At 43.1% G+C, this 16689-nt stretch overlaps 1 protein-coding gene and 1 long non-coding RNA gene across 2 annotated transcripts in view; one reads left to right on the top strand and one right to left on the bottom strand.

Annotated features, from left to right (window-relative positions):
- The window catches only part of LOC118531498 (uncharacterized), a 187994-nt gene extending 176067 nt beyond the window's left edge, over window positions 1-11927 (bottom strand). Inside the window, exon 1 of the long non-coding RNA XR_013446564.1 lies at window positions 11594-11927. This is a non-coding gene — a long non-coding RNA (uncharacterized LOC118531498). The remainder of the gene's footprint in view (window positions 1-11593) is intronic.
- MFAP3L (microfibril associated protein 3 like) overlaps window positions 1-16689 on the top strand; it is a 39170-nt gene that overhangs the window by 5324 nt on the left and 17157 nt on the right. The window contains exon 2 of the mRNA XM_036085565.2: window positions 15874-16299. Within this exon, the coding sequence (XP_035941458.1) occupies window positions 16005-16299 (295 nt within the window). The 5' untranslated portion in view covers window positions 15874-16004. The remainder of the gene's footprint in view (window positions 1-15873; window positions 16300-16689) is intronic.

Raw genomic sequence — 16689 nt, 5'->3', positions numbered from 1 at the left:
TCTTTCCCAAAAAGAGGCTTTGTCTCTCTTTTCTCTGAGTTCTAACCTTGGTCTTCTCGTCTTGTGGTCTACTGTGTTCCTTCTGGGTGATTTCTTTTTCCTCATGATTGCATCACTAGCCCACACACCAATGTCTTCAAATCAGTATCTTCAGGTAAGTTTCTCTCATCCATTCATTAGTTAATTCATCAATCCATTCAGCAAATATTGATGACCTGAGAGCTTAATGGTGGGGCAGATGTGCACAAAAATAATTGCAGGGGGAAAAATGAAGGTATGGGTAAAGATCAGTGAGAAGAGGAGTGTCCGGGGCTACCTGGGGAAGTCCTAGAGGGCTTTTGAACCAAGACTTAAAAGCCAAGTAGGGGTTTGCCAGACATGTAAGGTTAGGAAAGGCAGCATGGCCAGCTGGAGACACAGAGGTGCTGTGGGGAATGTGAGGAGGTCAGGAAAGAAGAGGGGCAGGGGAAGCTCCAGAGATGAGGTTAAAGAGGTGGATAGGAGTCAGATCATGAACGATCATGTATGTCCTGCCAAGAATGTTACTTTCGTACTACTGACAAAGACACGGAATATGTTTTAAGTCAGATCTTTCAGAGTCGGCTGATTTCGGCAACAACCTGGTATGTGGATTGGAGGCAGGCAAGGCTAGAGGGAGGTCAGTGAGGAAGGAGTCTGGTAGAGTCGTGCCAGTCAGAGACGATGAGCACATGAAGCTGGGACAAACCAGGGGTGTGATGGCCACGTGGGCAGGGAAGGGAAGGAGGCACCGGGAGCAACTCCCATGTAATCGGATAGTCTGTGTCAGGTACTGCAGTGTGGAAGGCGCAGTCTCTCGAGGGTTCTGCTGAGTGCAAGACTTTGCGGGACCAGATACACTGACTTCCACTGCACGTGCTTAACCAGACGGACCTAACACAGCAGCGGAGCGGGAAAGCCCAAACACACAGCTGTGTGTGGAGGAGGAAATCAGAATTTCCTTGCCGGGCACGTACTTTTAAGGGAGGCATCAAAGAAAGAAAGAAGGAATTGATTCCCTGATGGTTCATCAGCTTCTGGGCAGAAGTATTGGGGATGCTAGTGAGGCTGAAATGATATTGATATGGGGTAGACTTCCCTAATTCTGGATTAGAAGGTAACTGTCTTAGAGGCTGGGCTGAAGTTGACTCTTTGTAATCCATGGAGAAGAGGAAGTTTGCTGAGCAGGTATTTAAATATAATTCAAGATCTTTCCTTCCATTGAGGGTTTGAGTTGGCTGATTGTGCCCAGGTAGGGTGGGAGGGAAGGCTTTGCTCCTTAAGGAAATAAATGGGTTGGAATAAAGTGCTCCAGAATTACTCCTTGACAAGTCCCACCCAGTTCAGGACTTGAGGGCCCCGGCTGGGGCTAATTCACTTCACTTTCATCGGTTTATTAAAGCAGTACCTCTCCTAGACATGCTGGGATGCATCTGTCCCGGGCTCTGTACCTTTCTGTGCCCTCTTGGAACTAGCAAGAACTCTATAATACTTGTGAAAGTGGGAACTATTCCAAGCCGACCAGTTAATTCTTCCCAGTGGCCAAACTCCCCTGTAAAGAAGTAAGTAGATGTATGTTTAGGCATTGTGTTTTCTTAAAGATGCAAAACCCACTTTCCTTGGTCTTCAGCATGGGGAGGTATTTGAATAAAGACTGCATTAGTATTTGGCTCCAAGCTTCACCCAGGACTTTGTTCTGGGTCTTTACACCCCAGGCTGGCCATGGGATGGTTTGAACATCTAGTAACCCTTGAGATTTCTTGCTTCTCAGCTGCTAGTGCTAACTTCACTTTGTAAATTCCTGCTTCGTTACCAAAGCCAGGCGCTGGGCTGCATTGCCCTTACTAATCACACCTGTGCTTCTGCTCATGCTCTCTCCCCACCCACCTTTTTACCATTCCTGTTGTCAGTCCCAAGTTGGAGGGAAGGTTTTTTTTCCTTCAGGGTTTCGACAACCCTGGATTATTTGGTGTCTGAATGAGTCTTGCTCTTGTTAGACTTCCCAAAGGTAACTTGGTTTTCTCCATCTTAAAACTTTTGAGGAACTTGAAATTAATTTCTAGAAAACACTTGAGTATTACCAGTACTTTGCTTCACTTGGGGCAGAGCATTTCTCCCTGTGCAGCTGGACCCAGGACCTACAGTGGACTTTTGCTTCCCTCCTGCCTTGCTAGGGCATCTCATCTCTACCTCTGTGTTATGGCTGTCTCCCCTTCTTTCACTGGTGTGTTAGTTTTTACTTCCTAAGAAATGGATCATCCATCCCAGAACCCTCTTCATCATTTCTCCTAAGCAGCCCTAGAGGCCCCCTTATTAAATAGAATTTCTGGAGGAATACTCTAATATCCCAGAGTTCTTGAGATGAGGATGCACATCAGATCCATCAGTGTTGCAAAAACATACTATAACATAGATTTTTATTTTTAATTGGCATGCCGTGTTTATTTCCATCCCTACTTATCTAAACTAAGCCATTACTCCTGCTGAGAAAACTATCCTGTCTCCTTTATTCATCCTTCAGGATTTGACCAACCCCAGGGAACATTCTATGACCTTTCCAGCTGGCCCTCTGAATTTCTGTGGTATTTGCCCAGTTTAGTGCTTAATTATATATTGTTTGGTATACAGTTATCACCAAGATTCTAAGCACCATTAGGGTAAAGAACTGGTCTTAAAATTTTTTTAAGCCCACAGCAATTGGTACTAACCTGATAATAGTGGCCTCATAAATACTTCGAGTTCAGCTTAACTGATATAACTGGCTCTTAGTTTTTTATCACTTAGCTGAATCTGACTGCACAGGTTGAGAAATCATTAAGAACATCGGGCAAGTGTGCTCAGGGCCTTTTCCCATCAAAGCTGAGAGAATAGCAAAGCTTCCTTCAAAACTGTGTGTGGCAATCACTAAATCCATATTTTCAACTTTCTTCTGTTTTTTTGTTTAGTTAAGGTAATTTTCCATATTGTTGCACTGAAAAACACTTAATTTGGGGGAAAGGTTGATCTTACGATATGCACTAAAGTCAAGCTAGAAGAGTATTTGAATTCAACAAAATTTTGAAAGATAATTGATTTTATGTCCAAAATTTTAAAATAATTTTTTAAATAATAACAGTATTTCAAAATAATTAATTTTAAATAAAAATTCTGAAAGCTTGGGTGCTTATGACGTTTAGACAGTTTGGCCAAGCCGTGGTATTCATTAAGTGATATCTGTGCATGGGCTGTAAGAGCCAGGGAGTGAGGGAAGACGAGGTTCTGTGAGGGGCTTCTCCTCGTGGGTTGGCGGCTTGGTCTCTGCTGCTTTCACCGTCAGTGTGGACAGAAAGAACACCAGGGGCCTGCCCGTGTCCTAGGGTAGCGTGAGACTCAAATGGGATACCATCCGTGGGAGTGTTTTACAAACCATAAGTGCTAGGTAAGCATAAGGGACATTGTTATTGAGCTCTTAATAACAAATCAGATAGGGTTTGAATTACAGGATCTCTTCTGATCTGTTTTTCACTAAGATCCAGTTCCTAGTGTCTGTGAAAAACACTTGGCATATGTGATTCAGGGAAATATTCATTATGCAATTTCACTTTGTGATAATAAGCTGGTAAAGGAGGAAGGAGGAAAGGCTTTTTTAACTACCCTCTTCAGTTATTGAGCATATTTTTTCAAATAGATGAAATTTTACTCTGCTGAAAGAAGAAACCCAGGGTAATCCAGTTCCTATACCATGAAGCTGAATGGCCTTAATCAAACAAGCAGAGAGATAAGGAGTAAGGGATGGTTTTGACATTTGATGTATAAATTAAGTAGGCAGTTGCTTTTCATCTCAATAATAAAAAGAATGCATATTTCAGGCATAGAAAATAGTCCCCAGATACATTACGCATGCCAGACAGCAGCCCCAAGTCCTCTGACAGACCCGCTCCCTCAGCCTTGCTCCAGGGCCGTGTTGGGAGCAGCTCAGCCCCTCAGGGCTCCCTGTAAGGAAGGATGGGTTTCTTGAAGACTGACTTTTAAAGAAATCTTGGTTTATATTTTAAAGTTAGTTTCATGATAAGGAATAGACCTAGATACCCAGAATTTCTAAGAAATGGGCAGAATTTGCAGGAAATGTAGGGCAAATGTAGATGCCCAGTAAGTTAGTAATACGTCGAAATGAGAGGGCATAGAACTAGTATAAATTCACTCAGCAGATATCCAAGCCCTTGCAATGAGCACAGCATGTTTCTAGACACAGGGATACGCCATGCTACAGCGAACAAGGTCAACAACAGAAGTCCATCCGTCCAGGAGCTCATATCTGCATAGGAACAGGGTAGTTCACGGTATGGAGAAAAAGGCAGGGTAAAGGTGACAAGGATTGATGGTGGGTTGGAGCACACTATTTTTTTGTAAGATTACCAGGGAGGGCCTTGCTGATGAGGTGACATTTGAGAAAGGAAATGTAGGAAGTGAGCCTTGCAGGCATACCAGGGACTTATTTCAGACAGAAGGAATAGTAAGTGCAAGAGTTCTAGTATATCTGGCACATTCCAGGATTAGCAAGGCCCAGTGTGGCTGGCAGTGAGCGAGAGAAGGGTAGAGAGGTCAGAAATGAAGATTGCGGGGCTGCTAGGGCCAAATATCGTAGAGGCCGTGGGAAGGCTTTCTCTGGTCTTTAACTTTGAATGAAGAACCCCTGGAAATGTACATTGTAATAATTTAAAAGTGTTTGTGTTTTATTTTCATTTTCTTTGAAGCTTCCCCATGCATAGATTGTTACTAGTCATTAAAAAGGGGGAAAAAAAAAGTAATGAACACCTGTTCCTAGGACAATCAATAAATATTTGAACACCAACCATATTTTGTCATAGTGGAATTTCATGATAAAAATTGTACCCCTAAATGGCAAGAGCAGACCTAACACCTCTCTGTAGTGAATTATCAAGTGAAATGAAGATTTCACGGCCCCAGTTGGGGACTGTGGTACGCCTTGACCAGCCCCTCAGTGGTACAGCCCTGCAGGAATCTGAGCTGATTCACCTCAGCAGTGTGGTGAGGGTGTCTGGAGGGTGTGGATGGAGGGTCCAAAGGCCTTGGGAGCTTGAGTCGGTTTTCTTTTTCATTATATTGCTTAGGATGTGAGAAACACTCAAGAAGTTGCCTTTCCTACGGAGAGCAAGTTCCCATGTGCTGTATGATGCACAAGCTGGTTCCTGGGCCATCACCAAGTCACGAATGGCTTGGCGACCACAGTTCTTTGCCCTGGTTGAATTTCCTGCAATGGGATCTTCCTTGTACACAAAAAAGTCCCTGCTCTTTCCCTCTCCCCCTGCCCTTCTTTACCACTCACCATTCCATCCCTTGGCCAGCCCCAGCCATGCTCCTGGTTGTCATGGTCATAGAATGGTAGATCAGAAGGGGCCTAAGAGATGGGTCTGCAGCTGAGAGGGATCAGCTGACTCCCAGAAGTCATCTACTAGTAAATGGCAAAACTGAGGAAAGGAATTTGTGGGTTTTAATCCTAAAATGCTAAACTAGTTCCCTCTTCACAGCTCATCCTAAAATTTCTGTTCTTGACTTTAACCTCAGGGCCCATCCCATTTCTCATCTTAGGAACCTAATTCCAACCCTTTGCTGTATTGTGATCTCAGTTCTCTGGCTACAGGGAGTCCTGTAGCAAGTTCCTGTCCACACTGGCTATCCCCTGGAACACTGGATGTATTCCTATTAGACATTACTCTGTGTCTTGTTTGGGTACTATTAATACTGTCCTTCATACTCATGATAAGTGAAATAGCTTTATCATGGGCTGTCCACGCACAAAATAATCAACCACCCTCATAATATCTTGTCAGTGGAAAACTGCCCACAAGTGCATTACATCTGGCCAGTTGGGAAGCTTTCTATGTCCAATCAAATGGGGAAACTGAGAAAGGCACTTTTACTCTGAAGGCCTTAGGAGTTTACGAAGTGTACCAGAATCCACAAGAAAATGTACTTGTTGGCAGTGGCCAGGCCATATATCCTATTTAGGAAAGCAGGTAAAGACTATTGCTTCCGATGTGTAGAGCGGCATCCCTGCTGCACGGCACACGTGCATCTGCCTCTTCTGTCCGGGCGGAGAGCTGGCCGGCCTGGATCTGCCGGCAGGCAGCTAGGGGTCAGCACCTCAACAAAACATCTCCCTGATACCGTGGGATCCTCTGGCCATTTTTCCAGGCTGGAGAAGAGTTCTTACTCATTGATGTGTGCAGCCTTCCAGATGCCCATCGGCCCCTGCCTGACTTCACTCTGGATAGAGGGGCTTGTATATTAAGTACCTCAAGAACTTCTGAGGAAATGGGCTTGAGATGAAATGAAAAAAGAAATGAAAGTTGGCAGAAGTAGTGCTATAGATTAGCAAGTGACATAAATGAGTTGTGCTAGAAAGAAAATGTGAATCTCTCTATACACACACTCCAAGTGCATAGGGAAAATATTTTGAAAGCACTCAATTATTTTTTAAAAGGGAGGAGATACTGGAAAAACTATCTTGTGAATAGGGACAGGAAGAGAAAGACATAAACAGAGGTGCTTCTGAACCAGCTTTGGGTTTTATAGGTGTATAGAATCTGATAAATGATGGTGTCAGAGATTCAAGAAAAATGCCAAGACAGCATCTTAACCCTTTTATCTGCATTGTAATGTGTTTTGGGTATTGAGATGGTCGCATAAAGGCACCATCCACCAGTGCGTCTATCCCATTTGTATTCATTTCCCAGGTTTGGTTTATTCCCTGGACCATCAGATTCCGGAGGAAACATCTCTCTGATCGGTTAAGGATTTGCATTAATTGGGCCCAAAACTATTTTAGCCTATTCATTTAGAATGAGAATTTGAAGAAGCTGAATAGACACTGAAACATCAGTAAACCCTTCCAAAAGATATACCTATGATTAGAATAGCCCTCAGTGCATGTTTCAGCTGCTGGGACAACTCAAGAATTGCCTTTGTGGAACCAAGAGATTGTAATGTAATTCAGGCCAATCTGGGTGTGAGCTTTTTATCCTGGTTCTAAGCCACTTAAAGTGTGTGATGCTGGGAAAGTGCTCATCTTCTGTGGGCCTCCCTTTCTCATCCTTTCTCATCCTGTAGTGAATTATCAAGTGGTACGCCTCGACCAGCCCCTCAGTGGTACAGCCCTGCAGGAATCTGAGCTGATTCACCATAAAGGAATACCTTTATGAAAACGCATGTGAGTTTTTCCAGACGTAATATTCTAGTTATGTGAACAGATATGTACGCTAGCCCTGTTTTTATCTTGCCTAATGATAACTGGCCTTTACTATAATTCTCTTTCTCTTCCTCCTTTTTAAAACATTACATTTCTGGGGGCTTTATTTTATATCAGCCTTACTTTTAATCAGAGAAACATACCATGTGGGAAATTGTGATGAAGATCCAAGAATGGCTTCTTAATATTATGCACCACCAAAAATAAAGTATTACAAAGATGGCATCCCTGGGCCTAGAGTTCCTTTTCAGGTTTGAAAAACAGTGATTTAAAACAGATCCGTTTTTGAAAAGTATGTGCCTTTTATGTATCGAAAAAATAACAAAGCATAGAATTCTGTAGAGGCCTGAACATTAGCGCAGTTGATAAAGTAGGATTGAGACCTTTTGTTCTAGCTCCTTCTAAATTGTTGGGTGAGCTTAAAAGAGCTCATCTGGTGGCCATTCACAGCAGTCCAGCAAGTCAGGGTATACATTTTGTTCTGCCCATTAAGTAGCTATAAATTATCCCATTACCAGGCAGTTAATAGACAAAGGGGGTGCCAAGAATGCCATGAGGTCTCTTAGTGTCTTTTTCCTTCTAGGGGCTGACTACTTCCCTAAGACAGTCCTACTTCTCCCATGATATGCTGCCATATAGCTCCCAGTTTGTGACAGTTGGTAAATGTCAGTGTCGTGGCGGCTGCTTGTCCTCCTCCCAAACCTTCCATCAGCGGGGACTTGCAGAGCAAGGAAGGCATGAAGCCAGGAGGAGAGGGTCGTGGAACAGGCAGGAGCCACCACGGGCTGTGCTCAGCCATGCGGCCAGCAGGCAGGCCCTCATCCACGTGTAGCCGCACCTGAGCCGCACCAGGGAGGTGTTGGCTGCAATCCCTAACTCCTGCGTTCGTGCGTAGCCCACACACAGTGCCAGGCGCTGGTTCTTCCGAGAGCCGTTGGTGTGACCCGAGGCACGGCTGCTCCAGAAGTCCGGAGTTCTTTTCACCCGCTGTATCGTCAGGCACTCATTAAAAATCCTGTACGTTCTAATTCCTGCACCTCTTTTGGATCTGCCCGCATCTTGGCTGCCCCGCTGCTCTTAGTTCACACCCCTCTGTTCCTTCTTTCCTTCCGGCATATTGTAGTAAGCCTCTAGCCACCTCTGCATCACCACACTCTGAGCCGACTGATCTTTCTAAACACGAAACTGGCCATGTCACTTCCCCCTTCCAGAACCTGTGAGTGTGCCCCATCCTTGGTATTACACACCATTCCCTTCATTATTTGGACCAGCCTACCTTTCCAGCCTTCTTCCCCCTCGTTTCTTCTACATATCACGAAGTGGTGCCTAATTCCGTGCAGCTCCCTAAATGTACCAGGTTCCCACCAGTCAGCATTTTCTTGAATATGCTTTTCCTCCTTTGGGGTCAGCTTCACTCCCTTGGCCTATTTTGGTGAACTCCTTTATAATTGCACTAAAGGGCCACTTCTTATAGAATGTTCTTCCTGGCCCTTCCAGACCACTTGGGTCTCCTCTCCTGTACCCCCCGAGGATCTTTGACCTCTTTCTGATGGGTCAGTTTTCACACTGCCTTTAATTGTTGCCTTACTTTTCTCTCTCTCCCCCTACTAGATTTGCAGATGACAGGGGGTAAGGACTGTGTCTTACCTTTATACTCCTAATCCCTGGCAGTATGCCTGGCACAGAAAAACTTCTCTGTTAATGTGTATTGATTTGGATTGAACTGACCTATCTGGGTGTCTCTAAAAGTAACCTAACAACAGTGTTCTTCCATTCTTTCATGTAATGATCCCATTTGCCATCTGAGTGAACAATTACCTTTGTGTTATTAGCGGCATTAAGAATCTCTACACATACAGATTCCAGAACATCCAAAGGAAAGAAACAAAGACAGTGTGAATCTTTCTGCAATATAGCTGGACATTGAGATAAAACTTATTAGACTTAGCACTTAAATGACTTGATTCTGGACTGTCATAATTGCTACAGGAATATTGTTGTTCTACAAGTTTTCTGGACTTTGACTTTGGATCCTCATAGTCCATATTCAGACACCACCTTAGCTACCTAAAAACTCGGTATATGTTGATCTTAAAAGAAGTTAGGGGAGTCCAAATTGGGGCCATAACCAAAACGGCCCCAGTTGCCTACCAGTTTTTAAAAAGTTAGTGTTTATGACGTAATGAGTATTTCAGTGTCTCTCTTCATGTCCCATGAAGTTGGGATTTCTTCTCCTTGCTGCAAGAGGAGAAACCTATCAAGAATGTGTTCTAAACTAAAAGGCAGCCTTTGTGTCTATGGCATCATTTACACACAAATGAAAATAGTGGTGACTCTCAGTAGCTGTTGTGACAAAATCTAGTTATGTAACTATAAAATTACTCATCATAGTTGATGGGGAAATGTCAGCGTGAACTGTGCCAAGAACAAACAACAATGTATATTCATTTAGTCCAAAACACCCTTAAACAAGGGGCCCTTTCCTCCCAACTCCAGAAATACATGGTCAATAGTCATGTTTTATTATAGGTGAGGGAACAAAAATAAGATCCAAAAAAGCATTTTATTACATGCTTTTAAGATAAAGTACAATCATTGGGAAATAGGGAAGAGGCTGAGTAAAGAAAGGACATTTGATGTTTGCTAAATATTTTCTCTTTTGTTTTATTTATAGAAAATATTCTATGACAGTTTTCCCAAAGGCCATGAGTAAACACATGAAGCCTAACAATTTGTCCATTGTAGCTTTTGTTAAACCCTGGTTTTGGAATCTGTGGCCTTTGTTCTTGTATTTTGAAGGACTGCATTTTAAACTGCTGGATTATAGTGCTCGTGGTTTAGTCTTTGGTAGCTAAAATGTCTTTCACAATGTTATAGTGTTATTAACTGAACTTTTCACGATGCTGTCTGTAACATCTGACAAGCTGCATGAAGTACATTTGTAGAGTATTTCCGCAGTGCCCAAAGTGACATGATGTCTCTATGTTTTTCTGGCAACACATTGTGAATTTACTCCAGTTGCCATTGGATCTCACGTAAGTGTGGCTTCATACAGCAAGTATGTAAGCATTACTTCGGGTGCCCAGTACTCAGAAAACTCTACAGAGCTATCTGCCAGAGTTTCTACCATCAAGGAGCTCTGCTTGTAATTGTGAAAAGACATTTCCTCAGCACAAAGCTAAGAAAAATGCAAGATCATACGCCAGGAAGGAGTGTCACAAGTTCGGTACAAGCTGCAGGCTCACTGGAAAATTAGAAGGACCGGGATGGCTGTGAGCTATGGGGCTGTGGTAAGGGGAAAGTGGAACTGGGCTTGGGTGCTGGGTAGGCAGTCAACAAACAGCTCCTCCAAGTGTCACCCGGACCAGCCAGTGCTCCTTCTACATACCCACCACTAAGCTCATTGCACCTGGAGAACATACTGGAATTAGCTATATCTCTCTCCCTAGTAGATTGTAAGTGGACTAGCCTATGGCTTATTGAGCTTTGTAGCACTCCCACACCCCACCGCCTGCCCCAGACCCCTAGCAGTGTGGCCAACACAGAAGCCATACTTTAAAAAAAAAAAAAAGAACTAAAAGGGCATGGTATGAGATCTGGTGAATTCCTACTAAAAACTTTTAATTCATTAATGTTGATCAGTTAAATGCTTTATTTTTTAAAATAAATGTTCACAGAGAGTTTTTGAGTAAAAATGCATTGGCACAAACAACCTACAAATTACACATGATGATTTCTGTACTTTGGTAACTTTTCAAAATGGGAATGAGATGGGGGAGGGAGGAATGAGTTTGCTACCTGAAAACCCTGCACTAAAATCTCTGCCTCTGTTCCTGTGAAGGACTCTAAGGGAACTCGTTACAGTTTTGGAACAGTTGCTGTGTTTCTAGCCCAAAGTACCTACTGACATTATTAAAATAGAATAGAATAGCAGTGTCCCATTCTCTTTATTCTTGCTAGCATAAGGTGTTTGAAAGTAGAAAACCAAAGTGGCCAGCCTTTGTTTGAAAACAGTTTTAGAGGGCACCTGGGTGGCTCAGATGGTTAAGCGTCTGCCTTCGGCTCAGGTCATGATCTCAGGGTCCTGGGATCGAGTCCCACATCGGGCTCCCTGCTCCTTGGGAGCCTGCTTCTCCCTCTGCTTCTCTCTCTCTGTCTCTAATGAATAAATAAATAAAAATCTTTAAAAAAAAAAAAAAAAAAGAAAACAGTTTTAGAGTTCTGCATTTTAAAACCCAGTTTGATCTTCCATTTGTTGCATTCTCCCTAGTCGTGAAAAAAAGAAATGTTACAGAATATTTACTACATACACTGATTAGAACCTACCTCGTACGTTGTCTTGTCTGTCATTCTCCCCCAAGCTGTTTAGTCAGGCATTGGCTCTGGTGTGGGCGTCAAGGCGTCAGAGAGGAGTGACCCCAGATGCTGTCCTCAGGAGGCTCAGTTCAGGGTCTGCCCAGAGGGGCAGCTCGTGTATTTTCAGACTCGAGTCCCTGCAAAAGGAGCCGGTGCTGAAAATCCTTCGTAATTACTTCCGGTGGTGGTGGGAGGGCCGTCAATAATGTCTTAGACAAGACCAAAAACAAGGTAGGTCTTTTAAATGCTATAAAAAAATCAACTCGAGAAGCGTAATTTCAGCAAAGGATACTTTATACGTTAGGCTGGCAATTCTTGTTTATCAAGCTGAGTGTTTAGTAAGTACGTTATGTACATTTGATCATGAATCCTTATAATTGTCCTGTACTTGGTGAGTTTTTGGCCAGAAACACATAGCCAATGAGGGTGGTTAGATCCCGGGTCTGGCCCAGTCTACCTGCAACCTGAGGCCATGCTCTTAACAACCATTCTGTACTGAATATGTCAGCTTTACAACTTCCCTGTTCAAAGGAAACCACAAGTTAGCCAAGTAAAGGAAACATTTACAAACTCATAACAGGGTATGTGTCATGCTGTTGCAGCCTGTGCTATCTCCCGTAGACCACGATTCCTGCTGGTGGAAAAATGTGTTGGCCTTCCTGGGGCAGGAAGGCCCTCGCGTCCACGGGGGAGTGTGGAAGTCTACAGCACTAAGAAAACTCTTTGTCTTTCCCACTGAAGAAATGTGTGCTCTGAAGCTAATTTACCACCCCTGATTTATTTACCTCTTCAGTTTCATTGTCTACCGAACTGGAATAATTATTTCTGCCTTTGGAGAGAGATTCATTTATTCAATAACTTACTGTCAGGGGCAACTTCAGACACTAAGGATGCCAAGAGGAATGAGGCAGATAGAACGGTTAGTGTGGGACAGGCCCAAGGATAGACATACACATTAGAGGAACAGAATGCAGTTTAGAAGTAGACTCACTGTTTTTGACAAGAAGGCAAGATAATCCATGGAAGAAATGATAGTCTTTTTTTTTAGAAATGGTGCTGAAACAACTGGCTATCCATATGGGGGAGAAATGAACCTCAGCCCTTACCTCATGCCATACATATACACACAGCAAATACTGGAATGGATCAGTAAAAACATGGGGCACAAGGGAACTTTTGGTGATAATGGAAACATTCCATATTTTGTTTATTGTGGTAGTTACGTAGTTACATACATCTGTCAAAGCCCGCTAAAATGTATACCTAAAATGGGCACATTTTATTGTTTGTAAATTATACCACAGTAAAGTTGATTTTATTTTATTTATTTTTTTTTTAAAGATTTTATTTATTTATTTGACAGAGAGAGAGACAGCGAGAGAGGGAACACAAGCAGGGTGGGTGGGAGAGGGAGAAGCAGGCTTCCCATGGAGCAGGGAGCCCGATGCGGGGCTCGATCCCAGGACCCTGGGATCATGACCTGAGCCAAAGGAAGACGCTTAACGACTGAGCCACCCAGGTGCCCCGTAAAGTTGATTTTAAAAAAGAAATCATATCCTGTCACTCCTTTGCTAAAATTTTCCAGTGAACGTTAGGTAAATCCAAACTCCTTTGCTCTGTCCTACAAAGTCCTAGGTGATCTGGACCTGTCCACTCCTCTGTTTGCTTTTGTTGTTCTTCCTGGAATGCTCTTCTCCCAGATCTAGGTGTGGCTGATTCCTAAAGAGGCTTCAGCTCAGGGGCCACTTCCTTGGTGAAGTTCCCACCTCCTCAGTGAAGTTCTCCCTGATTGCCTAACTCAGTATTTGAGTACATCATGGTGTGTTTTCCGAAGCATGCATCATTAGCTGAAATTCTTATTTACGTGGTATTTATTTATTGTCTGTTTTTCCCCATGAGAATATAATATCCACATAACAGGAAAGGTCTGTCTTGTCTACTGTTCTATCTTTAGGACCTACAATAATGTCTGCCTAATAGTTGATGTTCAATAATTATTTAAAAATTAATATAATAAAGTAATAAAAAGGGTAAGGAATTCCGATTCTATAACATAGTGCAGAAACACTGAAGGTTGCTAAGTAAAGAAATGGCACCGTAGAATTTGTGTTGCAGAATGGTTATAGGGATTGGATTGGGATCTGGGGTAAGACTAAAGGCAGGCAGATGATATAGAAGGCGAGCCCACCATTTCTGGTAAGGAAAAGATAGGGAGGCTAAGCTGAGGCTCACTCAGAGGACACAAGGGGAGGAACAATCCAAGCAATATTTATCAAGAGATGGAATCAGCAACCTGTAGCCACGTACGTTCTGAGGGGCCAAGAGTCATAGTGGAATCGAGGATTCTATCCATGCATACCTGAGCTAATGATGGTGCCCTGAACTGACAGAAGGGGATGCGGGAAATGTAGCATAGTTAGTAGATGAGTTTGGCTTGGGATGTTAATTTTGAGTTACCTGCAAAACATCCTCCTAAAGCTGTTTACTGGACAGTTGGTAATACCAGTCAGAAATTCAGGAAGGAGTCAGGACTGAGGACATGGATTTGAGAGTTATTAAATAAAGGCATGGAAATGGAACTTTGGTAAGAGCTGAAAAGAGAAGAGAGCCAGTGATGAAACTCTAGGGGTTAATTGCCTTGTAAGGACTGGAAAGAAGAAGAGGAACCAGTAAAGATTAATGAGAGCAGTTAGGAAGAGCAGAGTGTGGAAGCCGGGGAAGCAACTTTGCTCACTATAGTGGCACTTGCCATGGAAATCTGGCAAGAGAAAGACTGAAAACTTGGCAACTCGGAGTGACTGGTGACTTGAGCAAGAGTTGTTTCAGTAAAGAGCAGGCCAAATACAGAATGTAGTTGTTTGAGGAGTGAGTGGCGGGGGGGTGGGGGAGGGAGTTAGGATAAGACGCAGAGGATTCTTTCCAAAAGGTGGGAAAGTAGGAATTCATGCCTACACAACCTAGTAGGAGAAAGCAGTCTTTTGAGAAAAGTAAGGATACCACTGGGCTAAGGTGCTTGATTCAAAACCTTAAGGTGTCTATAGGCATCTTGGGAAAAGGCTACTGAACGAACTCAGCACTGATACACAGATCGCCAGATGTCACCGAGGGCCTGGCTAGGGTGAGATGGTTCCTTTAGTTTGGCAGTAATGACATGGTTGTATGATTCTCTCCAGTAGGTGCTCCAGCCTCCTGGGTGCAGGCACCAGGATGACAAGTGATCGGCTTGATCACGGTTGTATACTGGCAGAGTAGTTGTGGCAGAAGGACAGGGGGTAAGGATATCAGGGACTGTGGTCCATGTCATTGGGTCTAGACTGAGACAGAAGTGGAGCATGCAGGTCTGGTGGGGGGCAGAGATAGAGACTGAGGAAAATAGAAGGGCTAGAAAGTTCAGTGAGGGGAGTAAGAGATCTGGAAGAATGGTCAGGTGCAGTTAAAGATGGTAGAACTTCAGAACTCCTTGGCACCTCGGAATTGAGAATGTGGAGAGATGAAAGGTGCAGGGTGTGGCTACGTGGTTCATGGATGAAATGGAGGATAGAGATGTAGGTGAAGGTTAGATCTTTATAAGCACAGCCACCACAGTGTCACCCCATTCATACTGATGTCCCCCTGCCTCCAGGAGACAGATGAAGATTGAAACCAGGGAATTCAGTGAGTGATCATGAGTTGATAGATAACAATTACATGGAGCAGAGAGAGCTAGATGGCATGAAGCTCAAAGGAGCATGGGCAGTTGCCGGAAACAGGGGGAAGGCATATCTAGAAGCCGTAATGGGGAGTGAGGAGAATGCCAGACTGATTCTGGTGGAGTGCTTCCAAATGCTGGCAGCACCCAAGCTGTGACCACTGAAATCAACTGGAAGGAAAGAGAAGAGGTGAAGAAGGACCCCAGGTGAACAGTCAGGTCATCTGCAATAGCAACAGGTGACAGGGTAGAAGGAGACCTTATCATGCTAAATGAAGGAAGCCTGAATTGGTTTTGGAACTCTCTAAAGTCATGTGATATAAATTTAACATACAAAGTATATATTTGTTCCTACTAAGCTATATGTTTCAACAGCAAAAATAACAAAATTGTATTGTTACGATTTCTGTGAAAAATGTAATTTAACATTCCGAACATCTAGTTTGTGTGTTTAAAAATTATATAGGTGTGTATTTTAGCTGGGTTTCTAACATTTTATAAATAATATTGTTAAAGTATGAATGCTAATATTTATGTGTGTGTGGATTTTTTTTTTTAACAGGTTCTTAATCAAGAACCAGCTCTATGGATCCAGGACAGGTTTGTCCCATGGCCTGCTCTGAACAGCGTGTTGTCCGATAGAAGATTCCATTGGCAAACCATCTCTATTGCCTTATAGAGCAAGCAAAGAAGATGGATCGATTAAAGAACCATCTACCTGTGTGCTTTCTACCTACTGTGCCCTTTTTAATCCTAGTATCCACTCTAGCGACTGCTAAGAGTGTGACTAATAGCACTTTAAATGGCACTGACGTGGTCTTGGGCTCTGTGCCTGTAATCATTGCCAGAACTGACCATATCATAGTCAAGGAAGGGAACAGTGCCTTGATTAATTGTAGTGTTTATGGCATCCCTGATCCACAATTCAAGTGGTATAATTCTGTTGGCAAGCTGCTGAAAGAAGACGAGGAGAAGGAGCGAGGAGGAGGTAGGCTTTCAAGTTATGTCAAATGTCATAAAATACAAACACAGACTCTGGAAGCCACACTGAGAATGTTAGTTGCTCTTATTCAAGTCATTTAAAGATCTCATTCTGTCTTCTTTGCTAAGGCAAGAGAGAGAAATATATATCCTTAAGGATTCGAAGCAGTAATTAATTCATAGTTTTCACTCTTTGACTCAGAAGACAAAGGGCAAACATAAAAGTCTCTTAAAAGGCCTCTTGGAATTTTGTAGTATAATGCATACAAAATGTTACGGGGACGAATGTAAAGTGGATTTTCCATTAGTATACGTTCCATTTATAAGGGAGTTTTATTTTGTTTCAGGGGAGCTGGCTCCAGTTAACAATATAGCAGTTGTTTATGGTTAAATGGTT

This window comes from Halichoerus grypus, chromosome 3, assembly GCF_964656455.1.
Source record: "Halichoerus grypus chromosome 3, mHalGry1.hap1.1, whole genome shotgun sequence".
NCBI classification, from domain to species: Eukaryota; Metazoa; Chordata; class Mammalia; order Carnivora; family Phocidae; genus Halichoerus; species Halichoerus grypus.
This window is presented reverse-complemented; position numbering and strand designations above follow the sequence as displayed.